General features: G+C 40.5%; 1 protein-coding gene across 2 annotated transcripts; it reads right to left on the reverse strand.

The window, feature by feature from the left end:
* Window positions 1-1,189: 1,189 nt before the first annotated feature.
* On the reverse strand, window positions 1,190-19,070 carry LOC125238845 (polyhomeotic-proximal chromatin protein-like). 2 transcript variants are annotated; one of them, XM_048146307.1, is made up of 7 exons: window positions 18,973-19,070; window positions 13,984-14,018; window positions 13,137-13,213; window positions 10,583-12,744; window positions 9,695-9,959; window positions 2,573-2,625; window positions 1,190-1,890 (listed from the first exon to the last, which is right to left on the reverse strand). In XM_048146307.1, the coding sequence occupies exons 2-7, from the start codon at window positions 14,016-14,018 to the stop codon at window positions 1,714-1,716; spliced, it is 2,769 nt and encodes a 922-aa protein (XP_048002264.1). In that variant the 5' UTR covers window positions 18,973-19,070; the 3' UTR covers window positions 1,190-1,713. The 2 variants fall into 2 exon arrangements, with proteins under 2 accessions (XP_048002264.1, XP_048002263.1); XM_048146306.1 differs by lacking the exon at window positions 18,973-19,070 and adding an exon at window positions 18,073-18,205.

Genomic DNA, 19,070 nt, shown 5'->3' on the forward strand with positions numbered 1-19,070 from the left:
TTTGTTCAGAATCCAGAGTAGAATCGATTGAGCTATATCTTGATGGGGGTAATATTTTTATTTAAATTAGTATTATTAGTTATTTTTTACGTGCCTATTCTATTGTACTCGTAATACAACATTGTGTATATCGCATTGCTAGAGGTTGTTTACCTTTTTCAGTATTTAGGGGTATTAATACTGGCTGGTTAATACTTGGGCGATTATTTTTTCCGCTACGAGTTTGACGTTGTTTGTCAGTTTAATCTTAATGTTTATCATAAGTCATAACAAATTGAACTCGTACCTAATTATAACCTTGTCATTTTGAATATTGGGTTTAAATTTGCTTACTGCGATTACCTGTCCAAATTGAAGTTTACTGTGACAAAGCTTTAAAGTGTTTTACAGTGACATCTTAGGTGTCTATTGGTAAACCTTATGTCGTTGCAGTAACGTACACAAATAAATAGTCTTATGGTTTATGAATCATAAATTATGATGGTAGTTAGCAATTATTTTATTGAGTGTAGAGCTCTGTATAGAAAATTAAAAATTCAATTAAAAAAAAAGTAACCATCAGATTAAAAGATGAATACTCTAGATGAGTTTAAAAAAATAAAAATCTGTTGGGGTGTCTGAGGTTTTGAGTGATACCGGAAACACGTTGTATATATTTCACCGGTAAACTGTTATCGTGATAAATGCACAAATGGTGAAAACCTTCAAATGTAGTCTGCTTACGTAATTACAAAGGTATTATTTACATAGAATGCAAAAATAGATTATAAATATGATTAAGTATTTGATTTTTGGGTATTAAAATAGCCTTGACATTAAATTGCTATAAGTAGTCAAAATAAACAAACAACAACAATTATAACTTAAAAAAGCAGTGGTATATATACACAAAACTTCCTTATTTTTATCAGTTACTGGCACAACAGACTTAAGATATATTTTTTTACAAATACTAAAGTATATACAAACCGTATACCCTTTAAGTGGATGGACAGGGCTAAAACACCCTGTATAAGTCAAGTTTAAAAATGCTACATTTCCTACCTATATACTTACCCATCATAGGCTAGTTTCCTACTAGTCAAATCAGCTTCTTTTTATGAACTGTCAAAACGATTTGTTAATATGGAACTACTATGAAATACTGAGGAGTGACGTCACGGTCAATTTATTTACTTTATATCTTTCTCTTTGATTTATTAAATCGAAATTATGTTTAAAAATAACTACTGTCAATATTTTTCCTCTATGTGGTGCTTTATTTCGTGCACTGCATAAAATATTTTATTTTAAGTATAGGAAACTAGCCTATTGCAGGTTATATCACTTTCAAATCACACTAAATCACTCTAAACCAGTTGATATCACTTTTCTTACCAAAATTATATGAAAAATCATATGAACTCTGGCTTGTTTGTTACTCCCGCGATAGGTAGAGATGGCTGCTACCCCATGAATAGAAATTTGAGTTCATGGGGGCTAACTAAACTACCTCTGTAGCTTGCTGTATACCCATTCCAGTCGCTATCACAACTCCATTCATAGAACACAAACTAGCACTGTGGCGCCGCTCTGGTGGATATGGTGGGACACACTATTTTTGACAGCTGTCAGTTTGAAGATATCATTATGAAAATGCACATTGTCTCTTGTCACATTTCCTGTTTCCATTACGCACTTCACTATTTCACTGTATTATACACAATTATCTATTTAACTATTCTTTATAAACTCGCATATAACGTCAGCATGCGTTTCGCTGACTCCAATATGCATTAGCTGTTGCTTGTTGACCAAAAACAGGGATTCTCCGTCAATCTCGTGCTCTGACAACACTGAGATTGTCTCTGCCCAGTTGTATTTTGACAGGTGGGACGCCAGCTGGTCGACCTGTCAAATAAATGTTGCCAGTGTGAAAAACAGAAAAAAAAACAATGTAGTCCCAACATGGACCAGTGCAGTTCTCAAAAAGTTTGTACAAAAATTAAGGAAAAAGTTAGTTTTTATTATTCCTATTTTGTTACCAAGATTTTTTCGAGGAATTGAGATTTTAGTAAGTCTTATTTCGTCATTAAGGTTCTCTAGTATCTATATTTTCTTAATTATAACAATTATCCTGTATATATCTTACGAAAGTCGACTTATATGTATTAGTAAATGTTGGTAACAAAATAGGATCAATTAAAATTTGCTGACGTGGCTATGTACAAACTTTTTGAGAACGCTCAAGTGTGATATTTGTATTGCAGGGCTAGCATATGATTGACGCGCGATTATGTCACCGCGAGAAAGACTACCATAGACTAAATACAATTTAAAAATAAGGTGCATTAGGGAAAGAGGAACCTTGATTGGATGGAAATAATGGTGATTTTTATGCGACTTTCGAAATTAGACGATTTTCGTAATTACCCTAATGCACTTATGACATTTTTCGCTGGGAAATACTGCTGTGGCAATAATTCGCTAGTCCTGCTGGTAATAACAATTGTACGAGTAGATGCAAAGTCCTAAATTACGAATTAAACAAAATAATTAAAAATCAGAAAAACGAGAATATGCCGAATCTTACCGTCCATGACTTGATTGTAGATGGCGTTACATTCGCGAAAGGTTGTTCAGAATCTGTAAAGAAAACATATTTTTTTTTACAAAAATGTCAATTCTATATTTCAAATATTGTTGGGGTAACATTGACCATGTCCACCATAATATTTCTTTTTTAACCCTTTAGATGCAGTGTGATTTAAGTTCCAAACATAGAGGAATAAGTAAGGTAAGAGTAATTGTAACTCCATAAATAAATAAATAAATATTATAGGACATTCTTACACAGATTGACTGAGGCCCACGGTAAGTTCAAGAAGGCTTGTGTTGTGGGTACTCAGACAACGATATATATAATATATAAATACTTATATACGTAGAAAACATCCATGACTCAGGAACAAATATCTGTGCTCATCACACAAATATAAAAATTTTACCTTCCAATAAAATTGTTATTATTTTGCCTGGTATATCCGAGGTCTTATATAGAGAGTACGTCGTAGACGTCGCATCGGACCGATAGATGGCGCCATCGTTCGTTGTAAGTCGCTCCGGCGTCACACCGCCGCGATGTTGGTAGTCCCGTTTTCCCCACCTGCAACATAAGGCTCCTACGCGCCCCGGCCCGCCACCAGCCACCCTCATTGTTGAGGAGAAGTGCCGACGGTATATTAAGCCTACCAGGAAGGCATCACTCAGACCTCGGATATACCAGGCAAAATAATAACAATTTTATTGGAAGGTAAAATTTTTATATTATTTGTGCCGTTTGTATATCCGAGGTCTTATATAGAGACCTGTTTATTATCTCCTGGTGGCGAGTCAGCTGGCGCGCAAGCCTTTGGTAGCCCTATTGGCATAGCATAGAAGAATAAGTGAATCGGTTGTTGAACCGATTTGACAGATGTATCAGTCGAAATCGCCTTCGATCCGCGAATATCTCGGTGCCAGAAACGCCTAAAGAGATTTTCGTGATGACGTTTAGCTTTAGTCAGCGAATAGTTAGAGAAATGACATTATTATACATTGTAGGCGAGGCTGACTTGAACAAGATACAAAAAACCTTAGATACACTTTTATTATTAACAGACACGTTATTTTATCAGGTTATTATAAACCCAATTTCAGACACAAAGTGTGGAAATTAACTGTAAAAGTAGTGTAACTATCTGTACTGTAGCAGGGTAGCGTAATTGATACTGCTTTTGTCAACCCTTCGTAAAAATTATCTAAATCAATATTAGCTTTGATATGACTATTTAAAGTCCAACGTCTTACGTCCATATCAAACACAGAAAAAGGTCATCACTCACGCGCCCGAGGGCTATTTGTTACGATACTGGTATTTTCGATCAGACTATTTCGCGTCAAGCGAGCGCGGTTACAAGCGAGACTCCTGAACTCTGAACTCTTTTTAGTGAGGGCATTTGAGGATACTGATCGCTCGGTAAAACTAGCCTAGAAGATGAAAAGTACGAGCGCTGTCGATTGCTACTACACTGGACGGAGGTATCAGTCGATTTCTTCAAGTCAGTCATTGACTCTTAGGGTAATCCATTACCTAATCCAAAACCCGATGCGACGGATTTCTACTTCGTGCAATGAAGGTCGACAGTGTAGACTGAGAGGTGACGTCCGTGTCGCATCGCTGGTGGTTGCTGAACACGTCGTGGTAGCAGGTCAAGGGGTGAATTAAAACACCGCCACACATGCGCGCTTTGAGAGCGTAGGCGGAGCGCAATAATGGCGGTGCACCGCACAAACGCTGGCGTTGCGCCCAGTGGGCACTAGCGGGAACTAACGAGCGCGGATTGCGAGCGCAACGCGCGCGGGACGCGAGCGGAATGCGCGCGCATTCAGCGCGCTGATAGCGTAGCGTTAGCGAGGAGGCTTAATACGTACCGTTGTACGGCGTAATGCAGGGCTCTCGCAGGCGAAGCAGAAGAAGGCGAGGTCACCGAAGGTCACTTACTTGGCTCCCAGGGGGTGCATACTGACCTCGTACGACAGTCTGTTGGAGTCAGCAGTTACTGTCGTAGTTACTCGTAACCGAAGAGATGTAGTCCTGCCATCGTACAGCATAACATAACATACAACCGAACTGTGCATAGCATATAGTGCTATGCGAACCTTAATCCGGCTGCATGTCACTTCAGTCGCCAGCGCCACCGCCTGTTGAAGATTATTTTCCATCGGAAGAGCTTTACTTTGTACAATATTCCGATTATTTAAGGTCTTATCGGGCTGCAAATGCAAGCAAAACAGGAGCGATTGGCCTACAGCTATCGGCAGCTGTACGAGGTAATGCTGGAAACCAACCTCCCTCTGTAGACTACGAAAGTTGTGAAATTGATGAAATCAGGTTCTACGATCGAATCAAGCTCTATATTAATTCAGTATAGTCGAGCCAGATGATAACTACTGAAGTCCTCCTGAGTTCCTGGCCCCTTTCGCTTTGAGCTGGAATCTCAAGTTCACTAAGGCGAAGCGGGTTTATTTTTCCCAATTTGTTTATTAGAGGCTCGGCGAATAAGTTAATCTCTCGAATGGACAGGGGGCGCCACAAGCCTCCGGGAAATCGTCGTGTACTTGGAACCCCCGCGGCCAGATTACCGATCGGTTTTGGTGTCCGCCCGGTAAACAGACGCACGCTCAGGATGCAGCACGCTGGCTCGAATTCAGATCTGGACATTCTGAAAGAGTTTTTTTTTTTTTTTTTTAATTCCGCAAACCTTTACGATGTCTTTGACCTACACAATGAGCGACGTACAGGAATCACAGGGTCGTCTCGCGAGGCGCCTCTCCGATTAGATAGCTCGCGAACATCGTCAGGACACCCTCGCAGCAGTGCGGCTCCTCGTCCGATTATTGACGTCTTACCTCGTTCAACTATGGGTGGCCAAGCCACGTTAGGACGTAGCATCTTTAGAATTTATCTGTTCTCACTTCGGCGACGGAGGAGTCATTGGTCAAAATAGAGTGTAAATACTGTCGAAGTACTTCACGGGAACTGGAAAGAGAAGAGTGGATACCATAGTGTACGGGATGTCAGCTGATAGCGGCGCCCGCGTCACATTGGAGGGCAGTATCAGCCTGGTCAGCAACAGAGTCTGCAACGATACCGTAGCAGACGGAGCCCGGATATGGTCGTGGCACCATTGTAGGGGAAGACAGTGCTCGCGGTGAGCGTGACATCTTAGGCGCGACGGGCGTTATCAGCGTGGCGGCTAGCAGTACCAAGGGACCACATCAGCAATCTTACCAGCTTGTCACTGCAGCAGACGATGTTACGTTCGGCGGTGAGATTGAGACGGCCGTCGTCAGCTCGAAAGGCGTCTTCGATGCCCCTGTCGCGTCACGCAGTATCGTGCTCGGTGGCCCTCTCGAGGTCGCCGCCGTCAGCGCGGGAGGCACCGGCGCCAGCGTGGCAGTCAGCTACATCGGTGAACAGCATCGACAGAGTTCGCGGCGTCGTCACGGCAAACGCGACAGGAAAATTAGCGACGCCTTCGCGGCAGCCGCAGTATTGCGCTCGGTGGCGCGATGAAGGTCGCCGCGTCTGCAATCTTACCTCGTGCGATCGAGGCGACATCAAGGCGCCAGCATCAGCGTGGCGGCCGACGACACCGGTGGAAAACTTCAAGTAGCTTGCGGCGTTGTCATGACAGACGCAGCAGAAGGATTGCGACGCCTGTGCAGCGGTTAACAGTATTACGCTCCGCATCACCACTGAGGCTTGTCACGGCAGACGAACGCTCTGCATCACCATCGAGGCGCCAGCATAAGCGTGGCGGCCAGCGATACTGGTGGACAGCTTCAGCAGGGTCGCGGCGTTTTCACGGCAGATGAGCGCGCTGCATCACCATCGAGGCGCCAGCATAAGCGTGGCGGCCAGCGATACTGGTGGACAGCTTCAGCAGGATCGCGGCGTTGTCACGGCAGATGAGCTCGCTGCATCACCATCGAGGCGCCAGCATAAGCGTGGCGGCCAGCGATACTGGTGGACAGCTACAGCAGGATCGCGGCGTTGTCAGGGCTGACGCACGCTCTGCATTACCATCGAGGCGCCAGCATAACCGTGGCGGCCAGCGATACTGGTGGACAGTCAGCAGGATCGCGGCGTTGTCACGGCAGACGAACGCTCTGCATCACCATCGAGGCGCCAGCATAAGCGTGGCGGCCAGCGATATTGGTGGACAGCTTCAGCAGGCTCGCGGCGTTGTCAAGGCAGACGCACGCTCTGCATCACCATCGAGGCGCCAGCATAAGCGTGGCGGCCAGCGATACTGGTGGACAGCTTCAGCAGGATCGCGGCGTTGTCATGGCAGACGAACGCTCTGCATCACCATCGAGGCGCCAGCATAAGCGTGGCGGCCAGCGATATTGGTGGACAGCTTCAGCAGGCTCTCGGCGTTGTCAAGGCAGACGCACGCTCTGCATCACCATCGAGGCGCCAGCATAAGCGTGGCGGCCAGCGATACTGGTGGACAGCTTCAGCAGGATCGCGGCGTTGTCATGGCAGACGAACGCTCTGCATCACCATCGAGGCGCCAGCATAAGCGTGGCGGCCAGCGATATTGGTGGACAGCTTCAGCAGGCTCTCGGCGTTGTCAAGGCAGACGCACGCTCTGCATCACCATCGAGGCGCCAGCATAAGCGTGGCGGCCAGCGATACTGGTGGACAGCTTCAGCAGGATCGCGGCGTTGTCACGGCAGACGAACGCTCTGCATCACCATCGAGGCGCCAGCATAAGCGTGGCGGCCAGCGATATTGGTGGACAGCTTCAGCAGGCTCGCGGTGGGGGCAGAAGGTGGCCGCGCTGGTAGCCTGCATATTGACGACAGATCACTAACGGCGCGGCGCTCGCGTCGGGGCAGCAGCAGACATACTTACAGCGTCGCACGCGACGCCTATGTGGCGGCCACAACGTTGTTCGTTCTACGCAACTTCGGCGGCGCCGACGCGACGGACAACACTGCCGCGTTCAGTGGCGCTATCGCAGCGCTACAGTAAGTTCCGGCGCCGACACGTGGTTTGGGGCCTCCGCACCGAATCGGAAACCGAACATGTTCTTTCTAAAATAATATGAATCTGCTCACCCATTCGTCGGAGAAATTCAAACCTCCTTGGAGCGCGGTATTCCTCCACCGCGCCCTCCGCCGCCGCCGCCGCCGCCGCCGCCGCCGCAGCCCGCAGGTCGCGCAGCCCGCGGTCGCGAAGCACGTGGTCCCCGGAGCACGTGGTCCCCGGCGGAGCAACTTACCTACGTTACCGCTTATATTCTCGCGCGAAACTTTTAATACGCGGATAACACTTCCTACTTTAGTCTCGGAAATGCGAATAGTTTAAAAAGAAAACTGATTAACGGTAACGATTTTTGCAGCATGGAACTTTCTTACAAAAAAGTGGGTAGAATCATAAAGCACCGCTCGTTCATTTCTATCGTGAGAACCCCGAAAGACGAATAATGATCGCTAGCGAGGCATAATATATCTCATTATTCAAGAAGAACGAGCGTAAATTAAAAGGGAAGAAAGAATTGACGGTGAAAATTGAAATTGAAAATTTTCATAATTCCGAAACGTTATAAGCCACTTTTTAAATAAAAACACGAATAACTCTGGTTTGACCAGGAGTAACAAGGAAATAGAAACTAAAAGATTAATTTCGAGACACCATGCTGTAAAAATGTTCGAACGGAATACGCGACAACCGGTCACTTCGGCGTTCGACGAAACAATGAGGGTGGCTGGTGGCGGGCCGGGGCGCGTAGGAGCCTTATGTTGCAGGTGGGGAAAACGGGACTACCAACATCGCGGCGGTGTGACGCCGGAGCGACTTACAACGAACGATGGCGCCATCTATCGGTCCGATGCGACGTCTACGACGTACTCTCTATATAAGACCTCGGATATACAAACGGCACAAATAATAAATGCCCTTACCGGGATTCGAACCCGGGACCGCGGCGTAGCAGGCAGGGTCACTACCGACTGCGCCAGACCGGTCGTCATACATCAGTAAATGCGAGTTATTTGTATAGGCATAGTTAAGTGACACCTAGCGACAATCACGAGTCAACTAGCGTAAATTATCAGTTCTGCTAGTTGTCAATAGGATGTCGCGACGAACGAAGAGTCTAATGCTCACCAATTTTAGCTAATATTACAATAGTATTAATCAGTATTCTGCTTTCAATTCCTTCTGCTTGCAATATAAGTTGTAAGTAAACTGTTATAATATTATTTTTTTGGCAGACGAGACACTGCTGCCACCTAGTATCAAGTAGTGGTATTGATAATTCACGCTAAATGAGGCGTGATTGACGCGTGATTGTCGCTAGATGTCTCTTAACTATACCTATACAAATAACCCGCATTTATTGATGACAACTCTTCTCTTACTAATTCCTCTATGGTTCCAAACAAAGACTTATTTTAAGGACTAGTGCGCAAAGTGCTTCATTTCTTGTCAGGTTTAAACTTCGGAGGACCATCTGTACTGAAAAACGATACACGTGCAAAAAGGAAATCCGTGACTCGAGTCGATTTAAAACTTTGTTCGTGTTTCAATTTTTGGCCACTCGTTCCGAACTTCCTCTTTGCCACACTTGTATCGTTATCAAAGACATATGCAACTCCGTATAGACACAGACAGATAGTCTAAGAAAAAAACGTATCTCAAAACCATACAGAAAAAGGTATGGTGACCTAGATGGGGATACACTTTTGGGGGACGCTCGGCTAGATGGCGCTAATATTAATATTTGACATTTTAACACATATCAAGCTAAGAATAAGAATATGGGCGAAATTGTCAAAACTAAAGTTCAAAAGTATTAAGCCTGTCTCGAGAGATGGCTTTTTTTTTAGTATGAATAAGGTTTTTGGTTTTTTAGTAATGAAGGTAGACGTTTGACCACGATCACACCTGATGGTAAGTGATGATGCGGTCTACGGTGGAGCACGCTTACCTATGAGATACCTATTTACTCTTGCTTTAAAGAGACCTGGATTGTACTCATATGGAAACACAGACTCAGGCAGGGCTGTCTATGCACTGTGATTACACATTTTACTTTGACAGTAACTAACTCTCTATAATACTCGATCCTCTGTCGTTGTGTACTATTCTTTCTCTTACCTCCATCGCATTTTTCTTCAGCCTTAGGAGTTTGAGCGTCTTCACTAATATCCGTTTCCTCTTTAGTTTTTACATCTTTAATTTCAGTCTCACTTTCAATGACTTCATCTTCATTCAAATTTAAATCAGAAATGCTCAATATTTTACTATTATCTTTGATAAGTTTCCCATCTTCTGTTCTGTGCTTGTACGATTCTTCTTTCTTTGGTTCCATCGATAGATCTGCGTTTTGGTAAATTATTTTCTCTTTTAGTGGCTTGCGGATCTGAAAAAGATTGATTACATTTTTAAAGTTTGACTTGTCTGTCTGTGGCGTCGTAGCTCCCGAACGGATGAACCAATTTTGATTTCGTTTTTTTTTGAAAGCCGAATTAGTCGGGAGTGTTCTTAGCCATGTTTCATGAAAATCGGTACAATATGACGGGGTTTTTTTTATTAATTTTTAATACTATCAACATATCTGGTTCGGGTACCACAATATGTTGTGAATTATGGTTTTCTTATAACAAAATAACCTAACCACAACATTAAAATTTTGAAAAACCCCCCGTCATAGTGGAGCGATTTTCATGCAACATAGAAGAACACTCCCGAATAACTGCTTTCAAACAAAAAAAAATCTAAATCGGTCCATCCGTTCGGGAGCTACGATGCCACAGACAGACAGACACGTTAAACTTATAACACCCCGTCGTTTTTGCGTCCGAGGTTAATAACTAACCTTACATAAGTACACAAAATCGTAAATATTCTCTAAGTTTTCATACGAAAAATAACTAAATTGACGACCTTTTAAGACTTGAGGCTAAAAATATAAAAACAAATTAAATCAAATGTTTCATAAAATAAATTATAAAAGTAGTCAACAAACTATGGAATAACACTTACAGGGAACGCAGTATTAGACTCTTGTATAACATATCCATCCAAAACATGCGTCAATATGTAATGATCAGTGTCTTCTTTCCGAACACTACCATTTGCTATCTGCAACTCACTTCCTTTAAAATCGTTTATCGATGTCACTGTGAATTTTCTTTTTTCTTCTTTAACATCTTTAGCTTCTTCTTTTATTTTTGTTTCCGCTTCCGGTTTTATAGGTTCTGAAGTTTTTTCATCTTTAATGTTTAGTTTTGATTTAGTAGTATCTTCTTTTTTAACTTTACTAGCTTTAACTTCTTTTCGTTTTGTGGTGTTTTCTATTTTAGGTGTTTCTGTGCCTTTTTCTGGTTTTGTGATCGTTTCTATTTTTGGTGTTTCTGTTCTTTGTTTAGGTGTTTTAGGTTCTGTTCTACTTGTAGCCATTTCAAATTCTGAACTTGCTTTTGTCTCTGTTTTTATTTGAACTTCTGGTTTACTTGGTTGTGGTTGTAGTGGCTTATTGTTACTTGGTTTCGGTTCATTTAATGATGCACTTAGAGCAAAAGGTATAGAACTTGGCACTGGCTTATCTAGTAATAATGGTTCTCTAAAACGTGAGTTCACACCAGTAATAGCGTGAACTGGTGTTTCTATTTTTAATAGCTCCATACTTGGTTTAGGGGTTTCTAATTTCGCTAATTCTGCATTTGCCTTTGCTGTTTCTATTTTCACTATTTCTGTATTTGGTTTTGATGTTTCAGGTTTGGCTGGTTCCGATTTTGCTTCTGATGTTACAAATGTCATGGGTTCCGTAGGTGTTTTTGTCGGAGAATGTAATTTTTCTATACGTATCACAACGTCAGGTTGCATCGGTTGTGGTTCAGTTCTTAAAAGAGGTCTATTAAGAGCTTGAGCCGCTTGAGTAAACACTGTGTTTCTAACTAACTTATCGCTTTCTATTTGAGCATTATCTTTAATAGGTGGTAGGACTTTCATATCAACCACCAGGGGTTTTTCTTTAGCAATATTGGCTTGAGTTCCGGTGGATGCTGTCTCAACATTTCTTGATACTAGCTTAAAATCTCTGACAGGGGTGGGCACATAACTAATGGTTGTACCATTTGCGGTTTCTAGCATAACAGTTTGATTGCCCATGTTAGGCACTTTCTTTTTAGTCTCATCGGGTGATTCGCTTTTTCTTTTTCTATTGAATTCATTAAGACTTTGGGGTGGCCTAGGTCCAGTTATAGTTTGGCTACCGCTCGGCATGTACTGATTTTGCATTGGCGTTACACTCATTGGTTTAGGCTGTATATGTCTGTAGTAGTTCTGATTGTAATGCCTAATTTGATTTGTCATGACAGGATTTGGTTTGTTTGGTATAGGAACTTTTTTGTTTAATGCATTTGCTTGCATAACGTTATTTGGTATATTGCTAGTAATCGTCATTGGTCTCGGACTGTTTACTCTGATATCACCAACATTTTGCGGAGCTACTGGTCTAATATCAACGGGATTTGGAGCATACTTTACATTTTGCATTGGAGACACCGTGACTTGTGGTTGCCTTAAATTCTGCTGTCTCATCCCTTGTAGTTCTGCGACTTTCTGCATATTTACTAAATTCTGATTCATATTACCCGTCCGATCTTGTATTTGGGTAGCATTCGTCATTGTATTCTGGTTTGCCATAGGCATTGTATTCGGCATACTACTATTGTAAACCCTATCATTGCTAACTATACTGGGCATATTATTTTGGTTTTGAGCAATGTTAACACCGGAATTAGCTGGTTTCTGTACATTTTGTACAACATTACTCATTGTCATTACATTCTGACCTGTATTTAGTACATTTGGAGGCATATTACTAACGTTTTGGCCTACGTTTATAACATTTTGACCTAGATTTACGTTTTGTCCTGTTATTTGTCCTATATTTGGCATCATCTGGACTACATTTTGCATTTGCCTTGGGTCCATTTGTATCATTTGCTGTGGGTAGTATCCTTGTAGATTCTGTAGGTACATCTGATTCTGGTCCATGTGCTGTGGGACGGAAGGCATCATATTGCCTGGCATCTGCTGCATATATATGACCTGGTTTTGAGGCCGGACCTGGTTCTGGATCCATGGCGGTGGATTTTGTGGATTTATGAAGAGTGTTTGATTTGGTTGGATCTGTTCGCCTGGAAATGTAACAGTTTCTCAATTAATATTTGTCATGGTGCTCTCACATTGGACGTTTGATGACACTGTGTGATAAGGACAGCGAAATGTTGATGCTATCGCGCTGTCCCTGTCACACATTTTTATAACATTTATAACAGCCAATGATCCTACATTACTTTAAAGGTACCTAGGTATTTATTGACTGATTTTTGGCTGTTGAGGATAGAGAGGGAGGGGTAATTCCAACGATGGATGAGAAAGAAAGATGTGAGTGTTGAGATGAAAGATAGAGGAGAATAGAAGAGGAAGACATATACCGACCCCACATAATATGGGATAAGGGTAGGATAGGAAGTAAGGCAGTATTTTAGAGCTCAGAAGGTTCCATGAGCAGTGTTACTAGTGTTACCTGGTTGGACAAGGATCTGTGTCTCGTAGATGAGTCTGACGGGGCACAGCATCACCTGCTGTTGTTGTTGCGGTTGGCTGAAATTACATACGTTTATGTTAATAACCATGTTTTCAAAATACTTATAATAAATCTTCTTACGTAATACTTGAACGGTCCCTGAGTAGGTACACTAGCTAGTTGGTCAAATTAGCCATCTAATTGCAGATGTCGTACATTACCGCCGTTTTGTTTAAATATTCTAAATATCGTACCTATATAATGTACTGGCTTTTGCCCGCGGTTTCGCTCGCGTTAAATTCGAAAATTGCGGCATTCTCCATACAAACGTCCACCCCCCATTTTAGGGAAGTGGGGGGTTAAATAGAGACAATAAGTAGCCTATGTCACTCTCCATCCCTTCAACTACCTCCACTTAAAATATCACGTCAATTCGACGCTCTGTTTTGCCGTGAAAGATGGACAAACAAACAGACACACACACATTCCCATTTATATAATACTAGCTTTTGCCCTCGGCTTCGTTCGCGTTAGAAAGAGACAAAACGTAGCCTATGTCACTCCATTTCTTCAACAATCCCCATTTAAAAAATCACGTCAATTCGTCGCTCCGTTTTGCCGTGACAGACGGACAAACAAACAGATACACACACTTTCCCATTTAAAATATTAGTATGGATTATGTGCTAATGACAAAAATAAAATGTCCCTTACGGGATTGACGGGATTCGAATCCAGCTCAAGCCTGGTAACCCACTTGTCAAGACCGGTCGTCTAAAGAAATGGTGTGAATAAGAATTTTAAATTATAATTTATAAAAGAGGAAGAATAATTTGGCTCAACTCACCCCATTTGGTCCGGCTGGCACATTTGTTGCTGCATCTGTCAAACGGAAGTTTATTTTAAGTCACGTATTTAAGTTCATTTATAAACTAAAGAAATGCACACCTACCTAATTATACTCTGTACTTTTAGGTACTTAGAAAAAAAACTATGGAAACGTTTCCATAGTTTTATTTCATGAGTAACTATCGCGGTAACCGAAGACTTGCTTAGAAAAACTTAAAAAAATAATTTGTACCTAGGTAGGTACATTTTTTTGTAGGTTCCTGTTTTTAACCGGGTCTTTAAGGTATGTCGATACATCAAAAAGTGTTAATCATAGTGTTTGGACCTTCTTGTATTTTTAATATATGTATTTGCCACATTTTGCAAAATCCTAACGTATCTAATTTTTTTGCTCCTTAATTTCTTATTATTTCTTATTACAGTGGTTACAAAAAAACCGGACACTACTTTGATTAGAACCTAGAGGTGCTATAAGTAGGCACCATTTTCTGGCAATCACGTCGCGTCGGTCATTCTAAAAAATATGTCTGTGTTTAGTGTGTTTTAATTGCCAGGACAAGGTCACACGACCCACAATTATAACGAGTTACAACATTAGTATTTAAGCTATTATGAAAATAGCTAAGGCTATTAGATTCAGTGGCAGTTCTTACCGTTAAATACATCGTAATATGAAATTAATTAAAAATTGTGTTTTAAGATGTCTTTTTTAAGATTAAGAGATCAAAGACAACTTCATACCTCATAATTAGAGATGGGCCGAATATTCGGTAAATATTCGGTATTCGGCATATTCGGCAAGTTTTCAATGTTCGTATTCGGCCGAATAATTCGGTTGCATTGCCGAATATTTACCGAATGGATAAATTAAATGACCAATGAAGATCTTACTTATTCCGTTGGATAATAAGTTCCTATTTTAGTAGCTTTCTAAAAAACTACTAAAAAGAGATAATTCATTACCTATGTATCAAAATGTAATTACAATTGTTTTGTAAAAAAAGTTAAGAAACCGTAGTTTAAGAGTTGAGAAGAGTTCAGAGTTGTTTTAACTAAGTTTTAGTTATCCACTAAATAATAAGAACATAGTTGTAGTAACATATGTAACCATTATCAATCATTTAATAGTTTTAATCTTAACATCCGCTTTAAAAATATTCGTATTCGGCAAAGTCCATATTCGGCCCATCTCTACTCATAATATACGATACTAGGTTTTTCCTGCGGCTTCGCCCGCGTAGTAATCTATTTTCACATACAAACTTTGGACCCCCATTTCACCCCCTTAGGAGTTGAATTTTGAAAAATCCTTTCTTAGTGCTCCTCTACACCTTTTAAAGAACCTACGTGCCAAATTTGGAATCTCTAGGACCACTAGTTTAGGCTGTGCTTTTACATGTCAGTCAGTCACTTTCTTCTTTTATATATTTGGAAGTGTAAGAAAAATATACCTACCACAGAAAATCTAAAAAAATCGTAAAATATCGCTAAGTATGTATACCTTTGACCCAGAGCCGGAGCTAGTGAAAAATTGCAAAACGCAAGGAAAACGCTATGTCCGGCCCGCGAAAGGACTTTATGCGGCCCGCCGCCGGTCCTTCAAACAGTGTCTGATATGGCCAGCACTGTAGTAAAATTGCATTTTTGGAGTGAATCTGATCGGCCTATAAATTACATAGTTTAAATTGCCCCCACTGAAAAATTTTGCCCACCACTGTCCTATACGGTTTGCTATTACGGCATTTGATCAACCGCTTGAATTCGCTGCTCCTACTTCGCTGGCAATCGTCTAAAATCACATTATTGTTCCCCATGTCAGAATACAAACTAAAGTAAATTCATTTACGTAGTTAAAACTTAGTCAAAACCTTCGAATAAAATTAACACGCTTTTGGCTTATCGCTAAAACGAAAACGACAGGATCACAAAGTTTATTACATTTTTTATTCGCAAAACCACGTGTTTGTTCAATAACAATAGCAAAAGTAAACTGACACAACTCAATTCGCAAGTACAAAAAAATATTCGATTCCTTTGTTCCAAATTCGAATCACTACCTGCTCCCTCCAACACCCTTCATAAATCTAGGATAAAAAAAACAACTACACGTCTTGAGCTCTATGGTAAAACGAACACAGATCAAAATCAAATGTAAGTTTTCAAGGAATTCTAAACGAAATTAGGTTGACGAATAAAATTGTGCTTTATAAGTATAGAGATTGGGTTGGTTGCAGTTTGAGAAGAGTTTTAATAATAAGTTCGGACGAAAGCAGGGACGTCGGACATTTTTAGTATTTTTTGCGTGCGTAGGCACGAGACAGTTATCGATATTTTTATCGATAAGTGGTTATTTTTGTTCGCGTTTGATAAAATAGGTAAAATAAAAGTACGTGTACTCAGATGCGTGTTGTATGTGTGCTGGACCGTAAGATAACGAAATATGTTAATGATTAAGGAGTTATACTTCCGTTATAACAATCATTAATTCATTTTTCTCTGAAATTCATGTTGAGTATTATTATAACTTACTATTATTATTTTCAATAAATTTTAAGTTATTATGTGAATAGTTTATAATAATCTATGGAATGTAAAAATAATGTCTTTTCAAGCTCCCTTATCGACGAAAAATGAGACTAAAAAAAATAAAATATTATCTTATCTACGCCAATCGAACTATCACATATCTACTGGCCTCAATAAGACTTGTGTGGTGACAGCCGTAACTTGTTCCTAGACGATAATATGATACAGCTATTATATCCATTCAAACAACTTTGTCACAAAAAGGGGAAAAAATTAAAATATTTCTATGGAACTAAGGCACTGGCGCCTAAATTTTTTGCGAAATTTGAGTGTTTTTTTCAGTGACGGAAATGGCTTTGACAGAGAATATTATTATGATACAAATACAAAATTGCCCTTACTATACTTATATAACTAGGTACTGCTTTATAGTTTACTAGCTTTTTCCCGCGGCTTCGCTCGCTTTAGAAAGAGACGGAAAGTAGCTTATGTCACTCTCCATCCCTTCAACTATCTCCACTTAAAAAATCACGACAATTCGTCTCTCCGTTTTGCCGTGAAGGACGGACAAACAAACAGACACACACACTTTCCCATTTATAGAGGTAATATTAGTATGGACAGGCAGGGCCACTGCAAGAAGTCTACAAGTGTAGAAGGCTACTAATTTGACAATATTTCTCACAAGATCAAACGACGATAGGTACTAAGTAGGTAATAGAGTTTACATGTGAAATTTTAACATAAATATTTTCCTTATTTATAATATTTATTGCTAACTCACTACATAAACAATAATAAACTACTTACTTCTTTAAGAACAAAAATCGATGGTATACTTAAAAACATGCCTACATTTTAAAGAAGTAAAAAGTCTTAATTTGCAATTAAATTTACCAAACGCTACAGAGGTAACCTAAGCTTACATTAAATTTAATCAATAAATTGAAATGAAGTTACCTACTATCATCATTAAACATGAACTATCATTAAATATTATCGAGGTATATTTCAACATTTTCATTCAACCTGACAATTAAATACAATCACAAAAACATCGATATCGATATTCGAGTATCGTATCAATCTCAAACACATCACTAATCTAATATAGAACACCCTGGGGGCAAGAGTTCCTATAAATATTGCACAAGTGCAACAGAGATGCACAGATAACTCTCTCAAGGGGAGTAACAGAGACAAAAGCTGACGTCCAATCAAAAGAAGTCTCTATTGACAAATGATAATCCCACGATATCATAGATATAGGCACATACATATGCATAACTCAAGAAAACATTGCTGTCTAAACAGAAAGTCAACTAAAGTTCAATAAACATACTAATTAATGACTATACTCATTAGTCATAATTGATATTCCAGTACAGAATGTCAAATGGGAATTCCTTTCCTAAAATAACACCACACTACTCGAGATATCACTAACATTTTAGCCGTACACTGCTCGTTGTTGGGGTTAGTATCGATTTTACACTCATATTACACTCTAAACCACTGATTCACTTCGATATTTCACAAAATAATCACAACACACACTTACCATTGCTGTTTGGCAGCTATGGGCACATCCACAACACACTTATCTTAAAGAAATCGTGTTTAAATGAAATTAAAACTACATGAACGTTCTGTCCGACATGTTGCCTCACAAAATAGCTGCACGAATAACATAAAGCGCCTATCAAGCCGCTCCGACACCCCGTACCACTAAACTCGCAGGAAACCCAAACAATACGATGACTTGACCGCAATGTCTAAGAAAAACACGACAGTTTTATCGATTTTTCGATGACGCGCGCGTTTTTAGTACCGGCCACCCTAACCAATGGCGGCGTTCTGAATTCAAAGGCATCGCATTGGACGGAACTAGTTTCGAAATTTAAACACGTTCTATGACCCCAAATATCCGTCGGCGCTCGAGTACGAGAGGGAATGTTATCTTTATCTCGCTTCGGCTTACGGATAAAAAAACCACGCGTGAAAGAGATAGTTGCAATTAGTGTAGTCTGACGCGTAAAGTTTCTACTTTTGTTTAGGAAATACGAAAGATTATACACTTTTTTTGAGAGCCCATAGAGTCGAGTATTGGTCTTAGTTTTGCGAGATCAATTATTCTACTATGACGTCAACAGTATGGCTAATGGCGTATAAATTACTTGGTTTGATAGGCCTTTTTGCGAGCAATAAAAACGTACTTTTATTTTACTTGTGGGTTGAAGGGGACATGAGCAATGGCACACCCTTGCTGCCATTCGCCATAATAGATGCGAATTATACATCAGCTAACATACTAGAAATAGTCCATTCTAAGACTCAAAGAAAATGCTTTGATGAAGCTTTGATGCATTATGCTAGGTATTTTACACCCACGATAAAATACTATTTTTGGAACTAAATGAATATTAAGTTAGAAATTGAAGAAGAGTTTGAAATGTCTTACCTATGTGTCTTTTTAACAAAGGCTAAAAACCGTAGATTCGTCGTAAAACTCGTAAACTATGCGAATGATTTAGATTTGTTTGACGATAATATTTAATG

The sequence above is a fragment of the Leguminivora glycinivorella genome, chromosome 24, assembly GCF_023078275.1.
Source record: "Leguminivora glycinivorella isolate SPB_JAAS2020 chromosome 24, LegGlyc_1.1, whole genome shotgun sequence".
Taxonomy (NCBI): domain Eukaryota; kingdom Metazoa; phylum Arthropoda; class Insecta; order Lepidoptera; family Tortricidae; genus Leguminivora; species Leguminivora glycinivorella.